This window comes from Amborella trichopoda, chromosome 5 (genome assembly GCF_054954075.1).
Source record: "Amborella trichopoda isolate Santa Cruz 75 chromosome 5, AtrichopodaSantaCruz75HAP2 v2.0, whole genome shotgun sequence".
Lineage (NCBI taxonomy): Eukaryota > Viridiplantae > Streptophyta > Magnoliopsida > Amborellales > Amborellaceae > Amborella > Amborella trichopoda.
In genome coordinates, this window is record NC_142340.1 from 7,590,869 (window position 1) to 7,617,108 (window position 26,240).

Here is a 26,240-nt window from a genome sequence, read left to right on the forward strand (position 1 = left end):
TTGATATTTTCCTTGGTCGGTTCCAATATTGAACAGTATTAACTACTTTTTGTTGTCCGTCTCAATTTAATCAAAATTTTAACCATTATTTTGTGCATCTACAATTCTCCCACACGTGGCATCTCTTAGGCCAGGGTTTAAGCAAGTAAGAGCGTGTTTGGAGAATCGAGAATGGTACAGATCCTGTACGGCTTGAAACAAAGTAGGAAACTTCGAAGAAGCCCGGGAGACAACTGTCTTGGCAAATTATCAAAAATATATTTTAATTTTTACTTAATCAGAAAAAAAAAAAAAAAAAAAAAACTACACTTTTAATATCTAGGACCAATGACATTTCCGTTATTATATATCTGAACAAACATTGGCCAAACAAATTTTCAAATTTTTTTAGAATATTTGTGGAATATTTAGGAAAATTAAGGCTAGACTACTGTTGGAAAAATCCGACGATCTAATCGCTAATTGCCCCGTTAGATTGGAACTGGTCGCTGGTAGTGACTGGTTTTGGTTTTGGGCATTTTTTGTGATTGATCGGTATTTAAAAAAATATAAATATAATATATATATATATATATATATATTCTCAAAAATAAGGAATTTGATTTGTAACGTATTTTTTAATATTCTTTACATTATGGTAAAGATTAAAAATTATTTTGATCAATAATACTCACTTTTACAGGGAGTAAAACACAAATATGTTGATTGAGACATATATGTTGATTCGAACCAGGAATACTATATGCATTGATTAACAATAAAATTAGAAATTTAAAACAAAAGACCACACCATCCTTTGGATACCAAAGAGAACCTCCCTTTGCCCTTCCATCCTTTGGATAGATAGAGAGGTAAGGCAGAACCTTTGGTTTTTTCATGTTGTCAAACACAAGCAACTGAATAATGAAAATAGATATCGGGTGACTGATCGAATTGATCGGGTCATTAGGAACAAGGTTCAAATCACTCGGTCTGTTAGAATGCGTTAGCTGCATACATCACTGCACTTCCACTTGATACCTATCGTGATGATAAATAGCTCGTCTCGCCGTGACCTTATCTTGGATTCTCAATACGTATGTCGTTCCATCCTGGTAGCGACAGAGAGCCCGTCGTTGTCTCGTCCATGCTATCAGAAGCTTTGGGGAAGTAGGAATTGGAGAGCACTCATCTTGGGGTGGGTTTACTACTTAGATGCTTTGACCATATCTGGGGTTCAAATTGAACCATTTTTTTGAGGGGATTGATAATTGAAATGAAAAGAGTGTGTGTGCCAAATTTTGGATCATACAAATAATACAAACATGATTTTCCAGAAATATCGTTGTATTGTAGTATGATGCAACCGTTGGATGAAATCATTGCTATAAACATATATATATATATATATATGGAAAATGCTTTTGTGAGGCAATGGGCTCACAAGAAAAAATAAGCCCAATGGCTCTGATTGAATCTGGGCTGATTGTAAGAAAAAAAGAAAAATGAAACACTACCGGACAATCGTGACCCCACGATGAATTTTGAATGGTGATGGGTGTAGGTGAAATCATTGTTCATTTTCGCCTACAAGCGTTGTGTTGTGTTTTTCAAATATATATATATATATATATATATATATATATATATATATATATATATATATATATATATATATATATATATATATATATATATATATATATATATATATATATATATAGGAATATATAGGAATATACTACAAAACACCTATAGGAGAAAATGAACAGTGATTTCACTTACCTTCATCAGCATCCAAACTTCATCGCACGGTTACAATTATCCAGTAGTATTTTATTTTTCATTTTTTTTTTTCTACAAATCAAAATGACTTAAAATTTGGAGTGTATTTTTATAAAAAAATAGACGAATCGACGAAAAGAATTAAAAAATATTTTACAAGATAAAATTAACCAAAATACCTCCAAAACCTTTCAAAGGTATTTTGGTAAATTTGTTTCACAAATAATTTTTTTATAGATTTTTATTAGGTGTGCTGACTAAGATGTACAACTTGCTCTAAATTTTATATCATTCTGATTTGTAGAAAAGAAATAAATAATAAAACACTACTAGATAATCACGACCGTACGTTGAACTTTGGAAGATGATGAGGGTAGGTGAAATCACTGTTCATTTTTACTTATAGGCGTTGAGAAGATTTATATATATATATATATATATATATATATTGGTTTTTCTACAGTTTATAGCCCCTCAAAATACAAATATTCAAGTTAGAAGGGGTTGTGATCGATGTATTTATCAAAACTATCATTATTTTTTTAATAAAAAATTATTTAAATAAGGAACTTTACCATTAAGTTATGACAAATTTAAAATTTTCAGAAAAGTACAATGGTAAATTTGAAGTTAGTGTCTTGAAATTTTATTTGTAGAGTGCCCTTATCCTTTAGTTAAACTTTCAATTTTACCTTTTATGGAGATGACGAAAATGCCCTATGTCTCGTAGTAATATTTACAAATTAGCCCCACAAACGTAAGTGTTTTAAAAAAATAGATAACAAAATTGATAAGTCCACCCTTCACAACTCTCTTTATCTTAAACTTTTGTAATTTGAAGGGTTGTGAAGTTTAGAATATCCCATACGAAATGAGGACATGACCAATGGATTGAGCCCTGATTCATTCTGGGCCGTTAGTTGACACTGTAGTTGTCAGCCTGTGGGTTGACATGATCTTTTGCTCTATATATATATATATATATGAGCAAGGATCCAACACAACAGTTGTATCATAGTATAATGCAACGATAATTCTAGAAAACCCTGATTGTGGTATTTATATGACTTCAAATTTTGCACACACATTCTCTTGATCTCAATAATCTATCCCCTAAAAAAAAGAAGTTCAATTTGAATAATAGATATGGTCAAAATGAGTCCCGTCCAAAAATGAATCTAGACCCTTCATTTTGTGAATGTCAAGATCTTAGCCTTTATAAACTCAAAATCATTTTTTTCCTTTTTAATATTGTTCATCTAATGATAATAAAGCTATCCAATAAAATTAGAAATGAAACAATCCTTCTAAAGCCTAGATCTAAACATCTCACCAAAGTAGACGGGCTATGTTAATTGTGCTAAAAAAATACTTTATAAGTTGTGTTTTAAAATTTTCTTTTTTTGTGGTTGTCATTAGAATGAAATAGTGTATATATAATCAAAGGGTGAGTCCAATAATGTGATGCCACATCAACATCACGAATATTAGACAATTTGTATTTCTCTCGCTGGCTATTGGTCGCAGCGTATTTCGCTCTCTCTCATGTTCGTAAGTTTCTTGATACTACCACTATTTCCGTGCTTTGCTACGTGGCTGTCAATTTGAAATGTGAGAGAGCGGAGTTGTAGAGGGAGGAGGATTTGGGTTACTTGTGTGATATTTTGGCATAGAATTGATAAGATAGGATATATACGAAAATCATATGTAATAAAGATTTTAAAAGTTTTAAGGAGAAATCTAACTCATAAATAATCAAGAAAATTTCAGTACCATAACGATCTATCCTTATATTAATGATAAGATAGGATATGTACGAAAATCATATCTAATATATATGGAATTTTTTATTTAGATTTTTTTATTTTTATATATTTATTTATACATGTCTATTTTATATTTATATAAGATTAAAAAATATCTAAAGTCTTTTCTCGAATCGTTCGAAACACCGAATTGCTTCATTTTTCTTACCACACCAAAAAAAGACTCCGAAGTGAATTTAACAACATTGGGCCCAACCAGGCAGGTCCTGGCCCAACCAGGCAGGTCCTTGTTCCAGTTTGACAGGCGGGTTTCGAGTTGGACCCAGCCGAGTCATCAAACTACCCCATAAATGCCCAAGAATAAATAAAAAAAAATCATTCAATTTTTATAATAACGAAACTTAATATAAAATAAAAATGCACAAAAGAAGGACCTCTCTAGAAATTCTTAAAAATATACACCCAAAAGATAATTCCACAAATTTGGCTTTTATCCATGCGTATATCTCCATGTCCCACTACACGGACTTCCCCTCTCTCTCTGTAATAAGTTAGTAAATATCCCTACGCTAGGAGACTCTCGATAGATAGAACAACACGTTGTAAGAATATAAGAGAACCAAGAATCCGTTTGAGATGGATAGAGATGAGATAAGTTTCATCGTAAGAATATGAGAGAGAGATGATTTTCTATTATTTGCGATAGATGGAGATAAAATAGGTAACTCATTTTGTGTCCTAATTTTAGTAGGAGTTTAGGCCACCTAATTATATAAATACATCAAATGAAAAGGCCACACACGTTAAAGATTAAACATAATCTGCGCGCACGATATTCAGGTTTTGGTTAGAAAGAGGAGAAGAATCTATATTTTTTCTGGTATGTTCATTCTTCTTTTTTCCGCTTGTAGTCTTCTTTTTCTCTTTGTGTTCTTTTTCTTTTCTTTGCTTTTCTTTTCTCTTCTCTTCTTCAATGTAGAAACAATTTATCATCAATTTGCACATTGCTCACCATTCATGGAGTTCGACATTTTAAAATAAAATTAATTAAAACTTAAATTTTTCGTATTTCTATTAGTTGGTTCAAGTAGACCTTATGAAATTTGGCCCCGGCTCTTTGCATAAGAAACAATAGTTTTATATTTTCGAAAACTATCACAACATAGAAGAATAATAGGAGTAAGCCAATTTTGAGGTACGTTAATTTTTTTTTTCGAACTTGTATTTGTCTTCTTCTCTCTCTGTGTTTTTATGTTTAATTTTTTTTGTGTTCTTTCTTTTTTTAGTCTTCTATATATGTGTTTTTATTTTATATTTTTTTTGTGTTCTTTCTTTTTTTAGTCTTCTCTATATGTGTTTTAATTTTTTATTTTTTTTGTGTTTTTTCTTTTTTTTGTTTTCTTTGCTTTTATTCCTGTCAGGAAGGGTTATCTTAAATTTTATAATATCTTCTTCTTCTTCTTTCTCTCTGTATCTCTCTCTCCCTAATATTATCTTTTTCGTCTTCTTCTTCTTTCTCCCTGTATCTCTCTCTCCCTAATATTATCTTTTATTCTTCTTGAACTTTTCGAATATGTTGTATTTCACGTGTTTTTGTACTTATTTTGTAGTGTTTATCACCTAGTTGTAACCATATTTGGGGTTGGCGTATTGGGTGATCGTAGGCATAGATGCCCCAACATAACGTCCCACCCCCCACATTCATCAGTACTATATTATAATAAAAAAAAGATAAATAAAAGAAAACTGTAAAGAAAAATAAAAATAAAAAAGAAAGAAAGAAGAGCAAGCCATAATCTTATTCGCTTTTTTGTGGGTTATTGGATGGTTAGATGAAAAAAAACATTGATCTCATGATGAATATCAGCTCCATCATGGGTATTGTGAGTTGACATTACTTTAATAGGGATACTATTTTCTTGGTTTTATTTCTTCATGAATAATTTATTTATTTTCTTGGTTTTTATTTTGGTGCATAATTTATGGATTTTCTGGGTTTTTCTTTTCGTGAATAATTTCTTGCTTTTCTTGGTATGTGTTTTGGTGAATAATTTATTTTTATTTTATTTGGTTTTATTTTGGAAAATAAATTGTTGATTTTCTTTGATTGTCTTTTGGTCAATATGGAGAAAAAATGGGAAAGTTGATTTAAAGGGTTAAAAAATATAATAGATAGAATCTCTATGACTTTGAAATCTTGGGTATATAGAGAAATGAAACCTAAAAATAGATTCGATGGAGATATTTTCCTTAAGATTAATACGTATATTGTAATAAGTAGGTATAAGAATTATACTATATCTTATAATATATCTTGACTCTGCCAAGTGTTATTTTAGTTTTTTGGCTAACTCGAAACTCTTCACATGGTCTCAAAGCCAGATTCATCTTCATTATGTCCATTCCTGTAAGCTCAAGTCAGTTTACTCTGTTACTCGATCCTACTCTTTTTTGTATGATTGAGTCTATTGTTATGTTGCTCGATCATGTCTATCTATTTGATTACAATATATTGTATCCATCATTCTCATAACTACTTATTACAATATACACCTTCCATCAGAACCTTATAAACAATATATACTTTCATTTCATATCAATTTCTTTGGCTTTATTTCATCTTGGTTTTTATGAATCAAGTGAAATTTCTCATATTGGGAGTCTTAGGTTTTTTCTTTGTTTCTTTCTTCTTCTTCTTCTTTTTTTTTTATTTTTATTTTTTTGCTTGCTCTGGTGAGTAAATTTTTGTCTTAGTTTCTTGTGTTTTTTTTTTGGGTAATAAATTATTTTATTGTTTCCTGCCTTTATTTTGGTAGTAAAAGTTTGGGTGAAATCTTGGTTTTGTGGACTGTTTCGTATCTCAATCCCTTGTTACAAGATAGTATGACTTGAGCATCTAGAGAGAGTGAAGAGAGATGTAGAGATTGAGAAAGGAGACTATAAAATGCAAAAGAAATTGGGATGATGGATTTTAGAAAAGGCATGTCTTTTTAGATATTTTTTGCCTTAAAAATAAAGTTTAAATTAACTTATGGGGTCAGAAGAAAAAAAATCTCCAATTTTTATGCTTCAAGATATGTTTTAAAACCTTGGGTCTATTGAGAAATGAAACCTAAAAATGAGAGGTATGAAGATATTTTCTTATATTTAATTGATAACTATACTAGTATCACTTATGTATGATGGATAGGGTCGATTTCTTTCATATCTGTGTATGTCAAATGAATTCAATTTTAAATGTTTGCAACAGCCTCTGTGAAGTAATTTTCTTTTTCTAATATTTTCCAGCTTCATCAATCAGAAAGGTCAGAGATAGAGATAATTTTGTTAAGTATGGCGCACTTCTTGTACGGTGATGTTGAAGTATTTCGTCTAAGCTGCTTGGCACAACAACAAATTTTTGAATTACCAGAATCAGTCTGCAATATAGCACCCGCGATTGAATGAAAAGGGAAAGTATTTCTCGTTTCGAAAGTATTAACGAGGAGCGACCTCGATGATAACCTGAGCAGGGTACTCTTGCCGAAAAAACATGTTTTAGATAATGTTTCCAATTTTCTTACAAATGGGAGGATGTGAATAATACAGAGGAGCGAATAGAGGTTAGGACTTGGGTTGGAGATAGAGAGGAAGAGAACGGCACCCACTTTAAATATTGGGACAAATAGCTCAAGTCATATCTTTTCTATAAGCATTGGATCAAATTGGTGAAGAAACATAGCTTGAATATTGGAAATAAATTAAATGTCTGGGGAAGACGCGATCCAGATACTAATGCGCTGCGGTTCGAGTTCACATTCGATAAGCAATGAGCCCCAATTCGAGTTCACCTTTGGCTAGCAATCGGACAAATCTTAGAGTTTCATATTTCCCCTCTCCCTCTTATTCGTGAATTCTTTATTTATTTATTTCTATGTAAGAACAATTGATTGAGAATAAATGAAAATTTAGCGTCAGGGTCTTCCCTGTTTTCCGTTATTGAGGTTTTATATTTAGTTGTATATCTCAAATTGTCAATAAAATATTATATTTATTAGGTATTGTTTTTAGTATTTTTGTTCCCCAAACCCCTTTTCTCTCTCTTTCTTCATTGCTTTTTGTATTATTTATTTTACTTAGTCGATCCCTTTTCTTAATAGGAAACGTTTATATAGAGCCTAGCATCTAAACCAAAAAAATATCATCAAATTGATCATCTCGACATCAAGATACATGGACATGAGAAAAAAATGAATTTCAAGTTTTGGAAATAGTGCATCTTATAACATAATTTTGGACCATCAATATTTAAGATTTTCAAGTTTTCATAAATCTACTCGATATACACTATTTTAGAAGCATTAAATTTTATAATTAAAGATGAAAAAATATTTAAAGCTATCACAAAAAATTTCAGTATGGAAATTATATTTCTTGAAACTAATTGAAAGTGGGCTCTAATTTGATTGTTTAGGGCCTCGACTCAATACAAACAGCACTCTTCTTTATTTTTTAAAAAACACTATAATAGTTAAGAAACATTCCTCAATAAAAATGTTAAAAAATTCTTCACTTTATGAAAAAAAGCAGGTATTTATTCATTGGAACTCTTTTTATTCATTTATGACCCCGTCAAGTCTTTTAATTTCAGGAAGAAAAAAATTGGACTTGAGTTTAGTTGGTAGTTTTAGGGGTTAGCATCGTTAGGCTTCTTAGGTGCTTTGAAGTTAGGTTGAGAACAAATAGGCCACAACAAAAGTAAAATTTTTGTAAATATCCTGTTTTTTAAAAGAACCAATTTTTTTCTATATTTTATATTTTACACTCATGTTCTATTTTTTAAAGAACATTTTGTATGTGAATTTTCCTTTTTTTTTTTTTTTTTAGACGCATGATTTCTTATTAAACACTTAGAATGGAGGTAAATTTATAAACACATACTTAGAATTTCAACGATTCGATGTTTTATGCTTTTCCCATCCCCTCTCATCTTAGATGACGCCTTTTGAAGTAAAAAGTAAAAAAATGGGTTTATTAAATAAGGAAAAAGCTTATGCAGAGCCGAGGCTCTAAACAACCAAATTTGAGCTTATATAAAAGATTTCATTAGAAGAGGTTGTTTTCCTGCCCAAATATCTTCAAATTGAGCATCTAGATATCAAGATATATATACATGAGAAAAAAAATGAATTTCAAGTTTTGAAAATAGTGAATTTTGTAACGCATTTTTGGACCATTAATTTTCAAGTTTTCATAAATATGTCGATCCACATTATGTTTGAAGCTTTAACCTTTATAAATAAATATGAACCCTATCATAACTATTTTCAATATTGAAACCCCATTTCTCGATAGTATTTGAAGGTAGGCTCTAATTTAATTGTTTACAGCCTAGGCTCTATACAAACCGCACCCATTAAATAAGAGTGCAGTTTGTACAAAGCTAAACAATCAAAGTATAATGCACCTTTAAATAGTGTCGAGAAATGTAGTTTCGATACTGGAAATATTTGTGATCGCCTTAAAATATATTTTTATCTTTTATTATAAAAATGTAAAGCTTAAAAGATAGTGTAGATCGACTAGATATATGAGAATCTTGAAAATTAATGGTCCAAAAATACGTTAGAAGATGCACTATTTTCAATACTTGAAATCTATTTTTGTTTCAAGTCCATGCATCTTGATATCAAGAGGATCTATTTGAGGATATTTGGGCATCCAAACAACCTCTTCTAGTGAAGTTTTTGAGATGGGCTCTGATTTGATTGTTTAGAGCCTCTGTTCTATATAAACTTTTTCCTTATTTTAAATGAAACCTTTTATACAAGTTTACAACCATATACTGTAAAAACTAATGCGCATCTAAAAGATACACTAGAAAAGGTTGATATTATGTTTAAAAACCCTCCAATCGACCATCTCGACCTCGAGATGGATGAATATAGGAAAAAGAAAAAAAAAATTGAAGTAATAAAAATAGTGCATCATGACCCTCCATTTTCAAGATTTTTAGGTTATAGATATGCTCTACATGTGCTATTTCTGGAGCTTTTAAATTTTTTATAATTTGGGTAAAAATAGATTTTTCTACTATTGCAAGGTTCCTATAATGGAACTACATCTTTCGACACAAATTGGTGTTGTGCCTTACTTTGATAAAGGTTGACAATTTATAGAAACCACACCCTTAATTGAATGACACAAAAACCACCCAAGCATATGTTAATGTGCATTTTTTAACCCCTGAGAAGCCCCTTTACACTAAGACCTACATCAAAAGCCGTTGGGTGTTTCCGCAAGCCACATGAAGATTGATAGGTCTTCCAAGCTCTCTCTCTCTCTCTCTCTCTCTCTCTCTCTCTATATATATATATATATATATATATATATATATATATATATATATATATATATATATATATATATATATATATATATATATATAAATATATATAGAACTTCATCTATTGATATTTTGTAGTGTTTTTCTATATATATATAGAAAAAAGCTGGGATTAGCTCACTATGAACATTATGAAAATCAAGTAGATCTCTAAACATATGAACATTATGAAAATGAATGATCTAGATAATGTGTTAAAATCAAGTAGATCTCTAAACATATGAACGTTATGAAAATGAATGATCTAGATAATGTGATGCAAAATGCACTATTTTTTGTACTCAAAAAATATATATATTTTTTTTTGCTTTTTTTCATATTCATGCATCTAGATGTCGAGATATCCATTAGATTTTGAACATTAAAACAACATTTTCCCTACCAAGGCGGGAAACCGAGTTCCCTTCCACATTTTCAAGTATAAACAACATGAAATCAAACGCACAAGGGAAGTCCACATTGAAGATCAGGAAAAGCAAAGGAAGAAAAGCAACAATGACGCGTATTGCATCACTAGGCCCTACATCCTTAACAATACCAAACACATAACTTTAGCTGGTCTCCCTCTAGACCAACTGTCGTTTCCTATCTCCTGATTTCTAGCTTTTGGTCTATTAGAAACAAACAGAATGCAATATAGGGGTTGTTTTTGACCGATTTTTACACAAAAACAAGTTTCACGTTCTCATGGTGGGTGCCAAACTGTTTAAATACAGAATTCGGGTGAAAAAGACTAATCAAAGTCTATTGTGCCCCAATCAATGCGCCAAGTTGTTGTTTTCATAATCAAAAGAGATTGGTCAAATCAACTTCCAGTATGTGAGAAATCAAGCTTAGGAGGGATTTCTATCTCACAACAAATTTGAGCTTAGGAGAGATTTCTATCTCACAACGAATTTGAATAAAGGCCAAAAGAAAGCTTTAGAAAGCCCAAAGAAGTCAGGAATTTGGGATATCAAGTGGTTTAGACAGAAGTGGATGAGTTTGTGCTCTTTTTTCCTTTTGAGGTTTGTTGACAAAAAATTATTAGATTCTCCAAAGAGGCTTTTTGCTCCTAAGAATGTTCTTCTAGAGCTTAGGATTATGGGGAGTGTTCTTCTTCTGATATTTGTTGTTCAAGGTTTGATTGCAAATAGGGTTTTGCTAGGCTTTCTAAATTTATTAAAATGGAAACTAGGAGACTAGTGTTGTGGGTTCCATTCACCATCAAGGTACCCCAGATTGATAGAAAATCACCCATTTGTAGGAAAAATTGTTCTTGTGCCCAAGGAGGCTTTCAAAATCATCTAAAAAAATATATTTCTAAACAACATATTGCTGTTTTCGAAATTTTTATATTTTTTATATTTATTTTTGTTGGGGACGGGGTAGGGGAGAGAGAGTATACTAAAAAGTGCAATAGCAGTTGGGGGGAGAGAGAGTATAAAGAAGGGAAAAGTTTATATAAGGTTGCAATCTTAAAATGTAGAATCACAGATGCACCGCAAAAATCTATCGGAAAATAGTGCATCTTGCAACACATTATCTAGACCGTCTATTTTCAAGATTTTCATATATTTATAGATCTACTCGATTTGAACCATTTTTTAAATTTAAAAATTTTATAATTAAGTATGAAAATAGATTTTAAGATAATACAAAATATTTTTTACAACAAAATTATAATTTTTGATAAATTTTTAAGGTGCACCTTAATTAGATTGTTTAAGGTTGCAATCTTATAAGAACCGCCCCTATAAAGAATGCAATAGCAGTCTATGTGAAGAGAGAGAATATTACAAGAGAGAGAGAGAGAGTGTGCAATAACAGCCTATTTGGAGGGTAAGGTGGGATACAAATTGAAGACATTTCATGAAGCTCTAAGCCTTGGACCCAAATTCTATCAACTCTAACACAAACGTTTCTCTCCAATCAACTTACCAGCACATTGGTCCTCAACATCATGTTCTTGAACTCTTGAAAATCCAAACGCCCATCTAAATTCTCATCAAACTTCTGTATCATCATCTTCCAATCCTCCTCGTCCTTCCCCTCCCACAACCCAAGTCTCCACAGCACTTTCTCCACCTCCTCCCTCGATATGAACCCGTCTCGATCAATGTCGAAGACATTGAAGGCCTCCTTCAAATCGCACTCCTCGTCGTTGTCTGTGACACTCTCTTGCCTGAGTTTCTCTGTGCTCATTATCGATCGACAAAAATCAACTAACACCTCGAGGTTCAATCTCTCGGATCCCACAATGGCCTTCAGTTTATCACCTCCGATGCCAATGCCAGCCCTGCTCAAAACCCTGCAAATCTCTTCCACGCATACATCCCCAACCATGTCTCAAAAATCTTTTGGAGCTAAGGTAATTCAAGAACACACATTTTGAAGAACTTTAGCAGCATACTCTTGATCCTTTATAGCTGAAAGGTGCAACCAAATATTTCTATGGGTATGAAATCATTTATGCTCATCTATATATATGGTTTCTTGAGAGAGAGTTTCTAGAGAGAGAGTGAAAGAAAAGCATGTGATGAGATTATAAGTGCAGAAGGTGCAATGAAGTGGATTTTTGGATAAAGATAGGAGGACTTCGAGCAATTTGGCTGATTTTCACCTGTTTAGTGGTCCATCGGTGTTCCTTACAATAATGGCCAAGCGTGGGTTCACCAAAATATCCGTCCAAAATGACTTATGTGACCTCACCTCCATAAGGAAGACAATGAAAAGGAAATACGCATTTATAAGAAGGGTGCGGTTTGTATAGAGCCTAGGCTCTGTACAATCAAATTAGAGCCTACGTTTAAAAAGTATCGAGACATGTGGTATTAATACTGAAAATCTTTGCAGCAGCCTTAAAATATATTTTCATATTTATTAATAAAGTTTAAAGCTTTAAAAATAGTACAAATCAATAAATCTACGAAAATCTTGAAAATTGATGATCCAAATATGTATTACAAAATGCACTATTTTCAGAACTTGAAATCCAGTTTTTTCTCATGTCCATGCATCTTGAGGTCCAGATGATCATATTGAGGATATTTAAGAATTAAAAGAACCTCTTTTAGTGAAATATTTGATGTAGGCTCTCATTTGATTGTTTAGAGCCTCGGCTCTATATAAAAAAATATGAAATTTAATGGACCATTGATATTTCCTTAATCTGACCACACCTCATAAAGATGACAATGAAAAGGATATACACGTTTATAAAAACATATTTAAAAGTATAAATTTTAGTGGACCATTGATATTTTCCTTGGTCGGTTCCAACATTGAACAGTTGGAACTACTTTTTGTTGTCCGTCTCAATTTAATCAAAATTTCAATCATTATTTTGCGCATCTACAAATCTCCCACACGTGGCTTCTCCTAGGCCAGGGTTTAAGTAAGTAAGAGCGTGACATCTGGAAAATCGAGAATGGTACAGATCCTGTACGGCGTGAAACAAAGTAGGACTTCGAAGAAGCCCGGGAGAAAACTGTCTTGGCAAATTATAGAAAATATATTTTAATTTTTACTTAATCAGAAAAAAAAGAAAAAAACCACACTTTTATTATCTAGGACCAATGACATTTCCGTTATTATATACCTGGACAAACTCTGGACAAACAAATTTTTAAATTTTTTTGGAATATTTGTGGAATATTTAGGAATATTAAGGCTGGGCTACTTTTGGAAAAATCCGACGATCTAATCGCTAACTGCCCCGTTAGATTGGAACTGGCTACTGGTAGTGATTGGTTTCCGTTTCGGGCAGTTTTGGTGATAGATCGGTATTTAAAAAATATGTCTATAATATATATATATATATATATATATATATATATATATATATATATATATAAATTCTCAAAAATAAAGAATTTGGTTTGTAATGTATTTTTTAATATTCTTTACATTATGGTAAAGATTAAAAATTATTTTGATCAATAGAGTAAAACACAAATATGTTGATTGAGACAAATTTGTTGACTTGAATCAGGAATACTATATGCAATGATTAACGTTAAAATTAAAAAATTTAAAACAAAAGTTCCACACCCAAGTTCCATAGCTTTGTGTTCGCTATCCCGATTATTATTTTATTTTCCTACCCTAGAGGTAAAGGAAGGGGCTTTCGTTTTTAGGCTGTTGTGGGAGAGGAGGGATTCGAACCCCTAAAATCGTGGTTTGTAGCGACGTACTCTAGTCCTTTGAGCTACAGGCCTCGCCCATCTCCACTGGACATGTTGCTGAGAGTACCCTAAAAAAAAAGGAACATTTCTTCTCCACAGCCATTTCGAGTTAAGAAGATATGGAAGCGTGTTTCTCCCTATAAGAACAGTCCGTTCCGGGGTTGAAGTGGGAGCGATAGGATGTCATAATTGGGGTTTTGAATAAGACGACACTTTCAATGAATAAGAGGTTTTAGTCTTTTTATCATCCTAGAGTCGAGCAATTTTTCCGCAGGACCTCCCCCATAGTATTGTCACCACAATAGAGTTTAACCACCAAGTTCAGGATGGATTGATATGGTTCCTCTATGCCTAGGGCACCAGAATATCGCACCATGAACGAAGAAAGGCATGAGAGAAAATCATATTGGCTAGTGATATTGGATTGTGAGGCCCCAATTCTAGACTGGAAGGGATACCAAAGAGAACCTCCCTTTGCCCTTCCATCCTTTGGATAGATAGAGAGGTAGGGCAGAACCTTTGGTTTTTTCATGTTGTCAAACACAAGCAATTGAACAATGAAAATAGTTATCGGGTGACTGATCGAATGATCGGGTCATTAGGAACAAGGTTCAAATCTCTCGATCAGTTAAGATGCCTTAGCTGCATACATCACTGCACTTCAACATGATACCTATCGTGATGATAAACAGCTCGTCTCGTCGTGACCTTAAATTGGATTCTCAATACGTTTATCATTCCATCCTTGTAGGGACAGACAACCCGTCGCTGTCTCGTCCATGCTATCAGAGGCTTTGGGGAAGTAGGAATAGGAGAGCTCTCATCTTGGGGTGGGTTTACTACTTAGATGCTTTGACCATATCTAGCGCTTAAATTGAACCATTTTTTTGGGGGGATTGATAATTGAGATGAAAAGAGTGTGTGCCAAATTTTTTATCCTACAAATATTACAAACATGGTTTTCAAGAAATGTCGTTGCATTATAGTATGATGCAACCGTTGCATGAAATCATTGATATATATATATATATATATATATGGAAAATGCTTCTATGAGCCAATGGGCTCACAAGAAAAAATAAGCCCAATGGTCCTGATTGAATCTGAGCTGATCTAATGATCACAGATGCCTGATAGTGTTTGATTTTTATTTTTATTTTTACAAATCTAAGTAATATGAAATTTTAGATGTATGTTGATAAAAAATAGATGAATATTGTAAAATAATTAAAAACATACTTTACATGAAAAAAATGATCAAAATACCACCCTAACCTTTTTGGGGTATTTTAGTCATTTTTAATTTACGGATTATTTTTTTATATTTTTATTAGGTGCGGCTTGATGAGAAGAATATTCACCTAAAACTTCAAGGTATTAGAGTTTGTAAAAAGTAAAATAAAATTCAAGTACTCTCGGCCATTAGATCGGCTCTGATTCAATATGTTCCATTGGGCTTAAACTATTATGTGAGCGAGTGGGCTCACACTAGCGTCTTCATATATATATATATATATATATAGGAAACGTCATTCCAACACCTATAAACGAAAAATGAATAGTGATTTTACCTACCCTCATCATCGTCCAAATTTCATCGTGCGGTCACGATTGTCAGGTAGTGTTTTATTTTTCATTTTTTTTTTTATAAATCGGAATGACCTGAAATCTTCAAAAGTATGTACATCTTACTGAGGCGCATCTAATAAAAATATCAAAAACATTATCTGCAAAAACTGAATTGCCCAAGATACCCCTGAAACGTTTTGGGGGTATTTTGGTCAATGTTTTTCATGTAAAATATTTTTTTTTATGATTTTCGAATATTCCCCTTTTTTTGATGAATACAATTTCCAAATTTTAAGTCATTTCGATTTGTAAAAAATAATGAAAAATAAAATACTACCGAACAATCGTGACCGCACGATGAAATTTGAACGGTGATGGGGGTAGGCGAAATCACTGTTCATTTTCGCCTACAGGCGTTGTGTAGTGTTTTTCATATATATATATATATATATATGAATCACCTATAGGATGTTTTTCATATATATATATATATATATATGAATCACCTATAGGAAAAAAATGAACAGTGATTTCGCCTACCTTCATCACCATCCAAAAATCATCGCATGGTCACAATTTTTTATTGAATTTTATTTTTCATTTTTTTTTACAAATCAGAATGACCTAAAATTTAGAGTGTATGTTTTTTAAAAAATAGACGAATCTACGAAAAATATTAAAAACTATTTTACATGAAAAAATTGACCAAAATACCTCCAAAACCTTTTAAAGATATTTTGATAAATTTGTTTCACAAATAATTTTTTTATATATTTTTATTAGGTGTGCCTCACTAAAATGTACACATGCTCTAAATTTTATATTATTTTGATATGTAAAAAATAAATAACTAATAAAACACTACTAGACAATCGCGATGGTACGTTGAACTTTGGAAGATGATGAGGGTTGGTGAAATCATTGTTCATTTACACTTAGAGGCGTTGAGTAGACTTATATATATATATATATATATATATATATATATATATATGTTTGTCTACAGTTTATAGCCCCTCAAAATACAAATATTCAAGTTACAAGGGGTTCTGATCGGTGTATTTATCAAAACAATCATTATTTTGTAAAAAAAAAATTATTTAAATAAGTAACTTTACCATTAAGCTATGACAAATTTTAAATTTGTACAAAAGTACAATGGCATCCTTGAAGTTAGTGTCTTGAAATTTTATTTGTAGAGTGCCTTTATCTTTTTGTTAAAATTTAAATTTTATCTTTTATGGAGATGACAAAAATGCCTTTTGTCTTGTAGTAATATTTACAAATTAGCCCCACAAAAGTAACTGTTTTAAAAAAATAGATAACAAAATTAATAAATTCACCCTTCACAACTTTCTTTATCTTGAACCTTTGTAATTTGAAAGGTTGTGAAGTTTAGAATATCCCATACGAAATGAGGCCGTGACCAATGGATTGGACCTAGATTCATTCTGGGCCATTAGTTGACAATGTAGTTGTCAGCCCGTACGTTGACAAGATCTTTTCCTATATATATATATATATATATATATATATATATATATATATATATATATATATATATCTGAGCACTGATCCAACACAACAGTTGTATCATAGTATAATGCAATGATACTTCTAGAAAACCATATTTGTGGCATTTGTATGACTTCGAATTTTCAACACCCATTCTCCTCATCTAAATAATCGATCCCCCAAAAAAAAAGAAGTTCAATTTGAATCTTAGATATGGTCAAAATGAGTCCCATCCAAAAATGAATCTAGACCATTCATTGTTTGAATTTCAAGATCTTAGCCTTTATAAACTCAAAATCATTTTTTTCCTTTTTAATATTGTTCATCTAATGATAATAAAGCTATCCAATAAAATTAGAAATGAAACAATCCTTCTAAAACCTAGATCTAAACATCTCACTAAAGTAGACGCGCTATGTTAATTGTGCTAAAAAAATACTTTATAAGTTTTGTTTTAAAATTTTATTTTTTTGTGGTTGTCATTGGAATGAAATAGTGTATATATAATCAAAGGGTGAGTCCAATAATGTGATGCCACATCAACATCACGAATATTAGACAATTTGTATTTCTCTCGCTGGCTATTGGTCGCAGCGTATTTCGATCTCTCACATATTCGTATGTTTCTTGATACTACCACTATTTCCGTGCTTTCCTACGTGGCTGTCAACTTGAAATGTGAGAGAGCGGAGTTGTAGAGGGAGGTGGATTTGGGTTACTTGTGTGATATTTCGGTATAGAATTGACAAGATAGGATATATACGAAAATCATATGTAATAAAGATTTTGTTTTTAAGGAGAAATCTAACTCATAAATAATCAAGAAAATCTCAGCACCTAACGATCTATCTTTATATTAATGATAAGATAGGATATGTACGAAAATCATATTTAATATATATGGAATTTTTTATTTAATTTTTTTTATTTTTATATATAAATGTCTATTTTATATTTATATTACATTAAAAAATATCTAAAGTCTTTTTTCGAATCGTTCGGAACACCGAATTGCTTCATTTTTCTTACCACAACAAAGAAGACTCCGAAGTGAATTTAACAACATTGGGCCCAACCCGGTAGGTCCTAGGCAATCCAAAATATATTAAAAAATAAAAAATAAAATGAAAAGTATTTTTAAAGCATGATTAAACAAAACACGTCCAAATGAAGTTAAAAAATAGTGCTCAGGGGTATGCTTGAAATTTTGTAAAAAATATTGAAAAATGTTAAAATAAGTTTCATAGAAAAAAACACTTCCCAATTTTTACCAAAACGATACAAAACATTCAAGCCTTTGGGATTTTATATATTTTTTATTTTTTATTTGAAATACCTATCCTGACCACTAAAACACAATTGGTCAGTGCCTTGTTCCAGTTTGACCGGTGGGTTTCGAGTTGGACCCAGCTGAGTCATCAAACTACCCCATAAATGCCCAAGAATAAATAAAATAAAATCGATCAATTTTTATAATAGCGAAACTTAATATAAAATAAAAATGCACAAAAGAAGGACCTCTCTAGAAATTTGTAAAAATATACACCAAAAAGATAATTCCACAAATTTGGCTTTTATCCATGCGTATATCTCCATTTCCCACTACACGGACTTCCCGTCTCTCTCTCTAATAAGTTAGTAAATATCCCTATGCTAGGAGACTCTCGATAGATAGAACAACACGTTGTAAGAACATAAGAGAACCAAGAATCCGTTTGAGATGGATAGAGATGAGATAAGTTTCATCGTAAGAATATGAGAGAGAGAGATGATTTTCTATTATTTGAGATAGATGGAGATAAAATAGGTAACTGATTTTGTGTCCTAATTGTAGTAGGAGTTTAGGCCACCTAATTATATAAATACATCAAATGAAAAGGCCACACACATTAAAGATTAAACAAAATCTGCACGCACGATATTCAGGTTTTGGTTAGAAAGAGAAGGAGAAGAATCTATATTTTTTCTGGTATGTTCGTTCTTCTTTTTTCCGCTTGTATTCTTTGTTTTCTCTTTGTGTTCTTTTTCTTTTCTTTTCTTTGCTTTTCTTTTCTTTTCTTTTCTCTTCTCTTCTTCAATGTAGAAACAATTTATCTTCAATTTGCACATTGCTCACCATTCATGGAGTTCGACATTTTAAAATAAAATTAATTAAAACTTAAATTTTTCGTATTTCTATTAGTTGGTTCAGGTAGACCTTATCAAATTTTTGCCCCGGCTCTTTACATAAGAAACAATAGTTTTATATTTTCAAAAACTATCACAACATTGAAGAATAATAGGAGTAAGCCAGTTTTGAGGTACGTTAATTCTTTTTTTCTAACTTGTATTTCTCTTCTTCTCTATCTGTGTTTTTATGTTTTATTTTTTTTGTGTTCTTTCTTTTTTTAGTCTTCTCTATATGAGTTTTTATTTTTTATTTTTTTTGTGTTCTTTCTTTTTTTGTTTTCTTTGCTCTTATTCCTATCAAGAAGGGTTATCTTAAATTTTGTAATATCTTCTTCTTCTTCTTTCTCTCTTTATCTCTCTCTCCCTAATATTATCTTTTTCGTCTTCTTGAACTTTTCTAATATGTTGTATTGCACGTTTTTTTGTACTTATTTTGTAGTGTTTATCACCTAGTTGTAACCTTATTTGGGGTTGGGGTATTGGGTGATCGTAAGCATAGATGCCTCAACATAACGTCCCACCCCCCCTCTTATCAGTACTATATTATAATAAAATAAAAGACAAAAGTAAAGAAAAATAAAAATAAAAAAGAAAGAAAGAAGTGCAAGCCATAATCTTAATCGCTTTTTTGTGGGTTATTGGATGGTTGGATGAAAAAAAACATTGATCTCATGATGAATATCAGCTCCATCTTGGGTATTGTGAGTTGACATTACTTTAATAGCGAGACTATTTCCTTGGTTTTTGGTTTTCGTGTATAATTTATTTATTTTCTTGGTTTTTATTTTGGTGCATAATTTATGGATTTTCTTGGTTTTTATTTTCGTGAATAATTTCTTGATTTTCTTGGTATGTGTTTTGGTGTAATTTATTTTTATTTTATTTGGTTTTATTTTGGAAAATAATTTCTTGATTTTCTTTGATTGTCTTTTGGTCAATATGGAGAAAAAATGGGTAAAGATGATTTAAAGGGTTAAAAAATATAATAGATAAAATCTCTATGACTTTGAAATCTTGGGTGTATAGAGAAATGAACCCTAAAAATAGATTCGATGGAGATATTTTCCTTAAGGTTAATACGTATATTGTAATAAGTAGGTATAAGAATTATACTATATCTTATAAATTATCTTGACTCTGCCAAGTATTGTTCTACTTTTTTGGCTAACCCGAAACTCTTCACATGGTCTCAAAGCCAGATTCATCTTCATTATGTCCATTCCTATAAGCTCAAGTCGGTTTACTCCGTTACTCGATCCTACTTTTTTTTGTATGATTGAGTCTATTGTTATGTTACTCGATCATGTCTATCTATTTGATTACAATATTGTATCCATCATTCTCATACCTAGTGATTACAATATACACCTTCCATCTGAACCTGATAAACAATATATACTTTCATTTCATATCAATTTCTTTGGCTTTATTCCATCCTAGTTTTTATGAATCAAGTGAAATTTCTCATATTGGGAGTCTTAGGTTTTTTCTTTGTTTCCTTCTTCTTCTTCTTCTTCTTTTTTTATTTTTATTTTTTTGCTTGCTCTGGTGAGTAAATTTTGGTCCTAGTTTCTTGTTTGTTTGTTTTTGGGTAATAAATTATTTTATTGTTTCCTTCCTTTATTTTGGTAGTAAAAGTTTGGGTGAAATCTTGGTTTTGTGGACTGTTTCGTATCTCAATCCCTTGTTACAAGATAGTATGAATTGAGCATCTAGAGAGAGAAGAGAGGTGTAGAGATTGAGAGAGGAGACTATAAAATGCAAAAGAAATTGGGATGATGGATTTTAGAAAAGGCATGTCTTTTTAGATATTTTTTGCCTTAAAAATAAAGTTTAAATTAACTTATGGGGTCAGAAGAAATAAAATCTCCAATTTTTATGCTTCAATATATGTTTTAAAACCTTGGGTCTATTGAGAAATGAAACCTAAAAATGAGAGGTATGAAGATATTTTCCTATATTTAATTGATAACTATACTAGTATCACTTATGTATGATGGATAGGGTTTATTTCTTTCATATCTGTGTATGTCAAATGAATTCAATTTTAAATGTTTGCAACAGGCTCTGTGAAGTAATTTTCTTTTTCTAATATTTTACAGCTTCATCAATCAGAAAGGTCAGAGATAGAGATAATTTTGTGAAGTATGGCACACTTCTTGTACGGTGATGCTGAAGTATTTCGTCTAAGCTGCTTGGCAGATGAAGCTGCTTTAGCACAACAACAAATTTTTAAATTACCAGAATCAGTCAGCAATATAGCACCCGCGATTGAAAGAAACGGGAAAGTATTTCTCGTTTCGAAAGTATTAACGAGAAGCGACCTCGATGATAACCTGAGCAGGGTACTCCTGCCGAAAAAACATGTTTTAGATAATGTTTCCAATTTTCTGACAATGAAGGAATGGGAGGATGTGAATAATACAGAGGAGGGAATAGAGGTTAGGACTTGGGTTGGAGATAGAGAGGAAGAGAACGGCACCCACTTTAAATATTGGGATAAATCGCTCAAGTCATATCTTTTCTATAAGCATTGGATCAAATTGGCAAAGAAACATAGCTTGAATATTGGAGATAAATTAAATGTCTGGGGAAGACGCGATCCAGATACTAATGAACTCCGGTTCGAGTTCACATTCGATAAGCAATGAGCTCCGATTCGAGTTCACCTTTGGCTAGCAGTCAGACAAGTCTTAGAGTTTCATATTTCCCCTCTCCCTCTCATTCGTGAATTCTTTATTTATTTATTTCTATGTAAGAAAATTTGATTGGGAATAAATGAAAATTTAGCCTCAGGGTCAGCCCTGTTTTTGGTTATTGAGGTTTTATATTTAGTTGTATATCTCAAATTGTCAATAAAATAGTATATGTAGGTATTGTTTTTTGTATTTTTGTTCCCCAAACCCCTTCTCTCGCTCTTTCTTCATTGTTTTTTGTATTATTTATTTTACTTAGTCGATCTTTTTACTTAATAGGAAACGTTTATATAGAGCCTAGCATCTAAACCAAAAAAATATCATCAAATTGATCATCTCGACATCAAGATACATGGACATGAGAAAAAAATGAATTTCAAGTTTTTGAAATAGTGCATCTTGTAACATATTTTTGGACCGTCAATATTTAAGATTTTCAAGTTTTCATAAATCTACTCGATATACACTATTTTAGAAGCTTTAAATTTTATAATTAAAGATGAAAAAATATTTAAAGCTATCACCAAAAATTTCAATACGGAAATTATATTTCTTGAAACTATTTGAAAGTGGGCTCTAATTTGATTGTTTGGGGCCTCAACACAATACAAACAGCACTCTTATTTATTTTTTAAAAAACACTATTATAGTTAAGAAACATTCCTCAATGAAAATGTGAAACAATTCTTCACTTTATGAAAAAAAGCAGGTATTTATTCATTAGAATTCTATTTATTCATTTTAGAACCCCATCAAGTTTTTTAATTTCGGGAAGAAAAAAATTGGACTTGAGTTTAGTTGGTAGTTTTAGGGGTTAGCATTCGTTAGCCTTCTTAGGTGCTTTTGAAGTTAGGTTGAGAACAAATAGGCCACAACAAAAGTTAAATTTTCGTAAATATCCTGTTTTTAAAATAAAGAAAATTTTTTCTATATTTCTTATTTTACGCTCATGTTCTATTTTTTAAAGGATATTTTGTATGTGAATTTACCTTTTTTTTTTTTTTTTAGGCGCATGATTTCTTATTAAACACTTAGAATGGAGGTAAATTTATAAACACATACTTAGAATTTCAACGATTCGATGTTTTATGCTTTTCCCATCCCCTCTCATCTTAGATGATGCCTTTTGAAGTCAAAACTAAAAAAATGGGTATATTAAATAAGGGAAAAGCTTATGCAGTGCCGAGGCTCTAAACAACCAAATTTGAGCTTATATAAAAGATTTCATTAGAAGAGGTTGTTTTAATGCCCAAATATCTTCCAATTGAGCATCTAGATATCAAGATATATATACATGAGAAAAAAAATGAATTTCAAGTTTTGAAAATAGTGAATTTTGTAACGCATTTTTGGACCATCAATTTTCAAGTTTTCATAAATATGTCGATCTACATTATTTTTGAAGCTTTAAACTTTATAAATAAATATGAACTTATATGTTAAGTCTATCATAACTATTTTCAATATTGAAACCACATTTCTAGACAGTATTTGAAGGTAGGCTCTAATTTAATTGTTTAGAGCCTAGGCTCTATACAAACCGCACCCATTAAATAAAAGTGCAGTTCGTATAGAGCTAAACAATCAAAGTATAATGCACCTTTAAATAGTGTCGAGAAATGTAGTTTCAATACTGGAAATATTTGTGATCGCCTTAAATTATATTTTCATCTTTTATTATAAAAATGTAAAGCTTAAAAGATAGTGTAGATCGACTAGATATATGAGAATCTTGAAAATTGATGGTCCAAAAAGGCGTTACAAGATGCACTATTTTCAATACTTCAAATCCATTTTTTTTTCATGTCCAAACATCTTGATATCGAGAGGATCTATTTGAGGATATTTGGGCATCCAAACAACCTCTTCTAGTGAAGTTTTTAAGATGGGCTCTGATTTAAGTTGTTTAGAGCCTCGGTTCTATATAAACTTTTTTCTTATCCTAAAGGAAAGCTTTTATATAAGTTGACAACCATATACTGTAAAAACTAATGCGCATCTAAAAGATACACTAGAAAAGCTTAGGAGAGATTTCTATCTCACAACGAATTTGAATAAAGGCCAAAAGAAAGCTTTAGAAAGCCTAAAGAAGTCAGGAATTTGGGATATCAAGTGGTTTAGACAGAAGTGGATGAGCTTGTGCTCTTTTTTCCATTTGGGGTTTGTTGACAAAAAAATATTAGATTCTCCAGAGAGGCTTTTTGCTCATAAGAATGTTCTTCTAGAGCTTAGGATTATGGGGAGTGTTCTTCTTCTGATATTTGTTGTTCAAGGTTTGATTGCAAATAGGGTTTTGTTAGGCTTTCTAAATTTATTAAAATGAAAACTAGGAGACTAGTGTTTGGGTTCCATTGACCAATAAGGTACCCCAGATTGATAGAAAATCTCCCATTTGTAAAAAAGTTGTTCTTGTGCCCAAGGAGGCTTTCAAAATCATCAAAAATAATATATTTCTACACAACATATTGCTGTTTTCGAAATTTTTTTTCTTTTTTATATATATTTTTGTTGGGGAATGGGGAAGGGAGAGAGAGTATAATAAAAAGTGGAATAGCAGTTGAGGGGTGAGAGAGTATAAAGAAGGGAAAAGTTTATATAAGGTTGCAATCTTAAAATGTAGAATCACAGATGCACCACAAAAATCTATCGGAAATATTGTTCCAATGTTGAGAAAAACCCTCTAATCGATCATCTCGATATCGAGATATATGAATTTGAAAAAAAAAGTTTTTGAGACCCGAAAATAGTGCATCTTGCAACACATTATCTAAACCGTCTATTTTCAAGATTTTCATATATTTATAGATCTACTCGAATTTAACCATTTTTGAAATTTAAAAATTTTCTAATTATGTATGAAAATAAATTTTAAGATAATACTAAATAGTTTTTACAACAAAATTATACTTTTTGATAAATTTTTAAGATGCACTTTAATTGGATTGTTTAAGGTGTATAAAGAATGCAATAGCAGTCTATGTGGAGAGAGAGAATATTATAAAAGCGAGAGAGAGAGAACGCAATAACAGTCTATTTGGAGGGTAAGGTGGGATACAAATTAAAGACATTTCATGAAGCTCTAAGTCTTGGACCCAAATTCTATCAACTCTAACACAAACTTTTCTCTCCAATCAACTTACCAGCACATTTCTCCTCAACATCATGTTCTTGAACTCTTGAAAATCCAAACGCCCATCTAAATTCTCATCAAACTTCTGTATCATCATCTTCCAATCCTCCTCCTTCCCCTCCCACAACCCAAGTCTCCACAGCACTCTCTCGACCTCCTCGCTCAATATGAACCCGTCTCGATCAATGTCGAAGACATTGAAGGCCTCCTTCAAATCGCACTCCTCGTCGTTGTCTGTGACACTCTCTTGTCTGAATTTCTCTGTGCTCACTATCGATCGACAAAATTTGACAAACGCCTCGAAGTTCAATCTCTCGGATCCCACAATGGCCTTGAGTTCATCACCTCTGATGCCAATGCCAGCCCTGCTCAAAACCCTGCAAATCTCTTCCACGCTTACTTCCCCACCCATGTCTTGCTCACACATCTCAAAAATCTTTTGGAGCTAAGGTAATTCAAGAACACACATTTTGAAGAACTTTAGCAGCAAACTCTTGATCCTTTATAGCTGAAAGGTGCAACCAAATCTTTCTATGGGTATGAAATCATTTATGCTCATCTATATATATGGTTTCTTGAGAGTGAGTTTCTAGAGAGAGAGTAAAAGAAAAGCATGTGATGAGATTATAGGTGCGGAAGGAGCAATGAAGTGGATTTTTGGATAAAGATAGGAGGACTTCGAGCAATTTGGCTGATTCTCACCTGTTTAGTGGTCCATGGGTGTCCTGACAATAATGGCCAAGCGTGGGTTCACCAAAATATCCGTCCAAAATGACTTATGTGACCTCACCTCCATAACGAAGACAATGAAAAGGAAATTCCCATTTATAAGAAGGGTGCGGTTTGTATAAAGCCTAGGCTCTATACAATCAAATTAGAGCCTACCTTTAAAAAGTATCGAGATATGTGGTTTTAATACTGAAAATCTTTGCAGCAGCATTAAAATATATTTTTATATTTATTAATAAAGTTTAAAGCTTTAAAAATAGTACAAATCAACAAATCTACGAAAATCTTGAAAATTGACGGTCCAAATATGTAAGACAAAATTCACTACTTTCACAACTTGAAATCCAGTTT

At 31.6% G+C, this 26,240-nt stretch overlaps 2 protein-coding genes across 2 annotated transcripts; both read right to left on the bottom strand.

The window, feature by feature from the left end:
• Positions 1 to 6,823: 6,823 nt before the first annotated feature.
• On the bottom strand, positions 6,824 to 12,240 carry LOC18436602 (calmodulin-like protein 3). Its single transcript, XM_088867834.1, has 2 exons — positions 11,836 to 12,240; positions 6,824 to 6,949 (listed from the first exon to the last, which is right to left on the bottom strand). The coding sequence occupies exons 1-2, from the start codon at positions 12,238 to 12,240 to the stop codon at positions 6,824 to 6,826; spliced, it is 531 nt and encodes a 176-aa protein (XP_088723960.1).
• Positions 12,241 to 25,161: 12,921 nt separating this feature from the next.
• On the bottom strand, positions 25,162 to 25,572 carry LOC148781916 (putative calcium-binding protein CML43). Its single transcript, XM_088867835.1, has one exon. The coding sequence runs from the start codon at positions 25,570 to 25,572 to the stop codon at positions 25,162 to 25,164; it is 411 nt and encodes a 136-aa protein (XP_088723961.1).
• Positions 25,573 to 26,240: the final 668 nt, after the last annotated feature.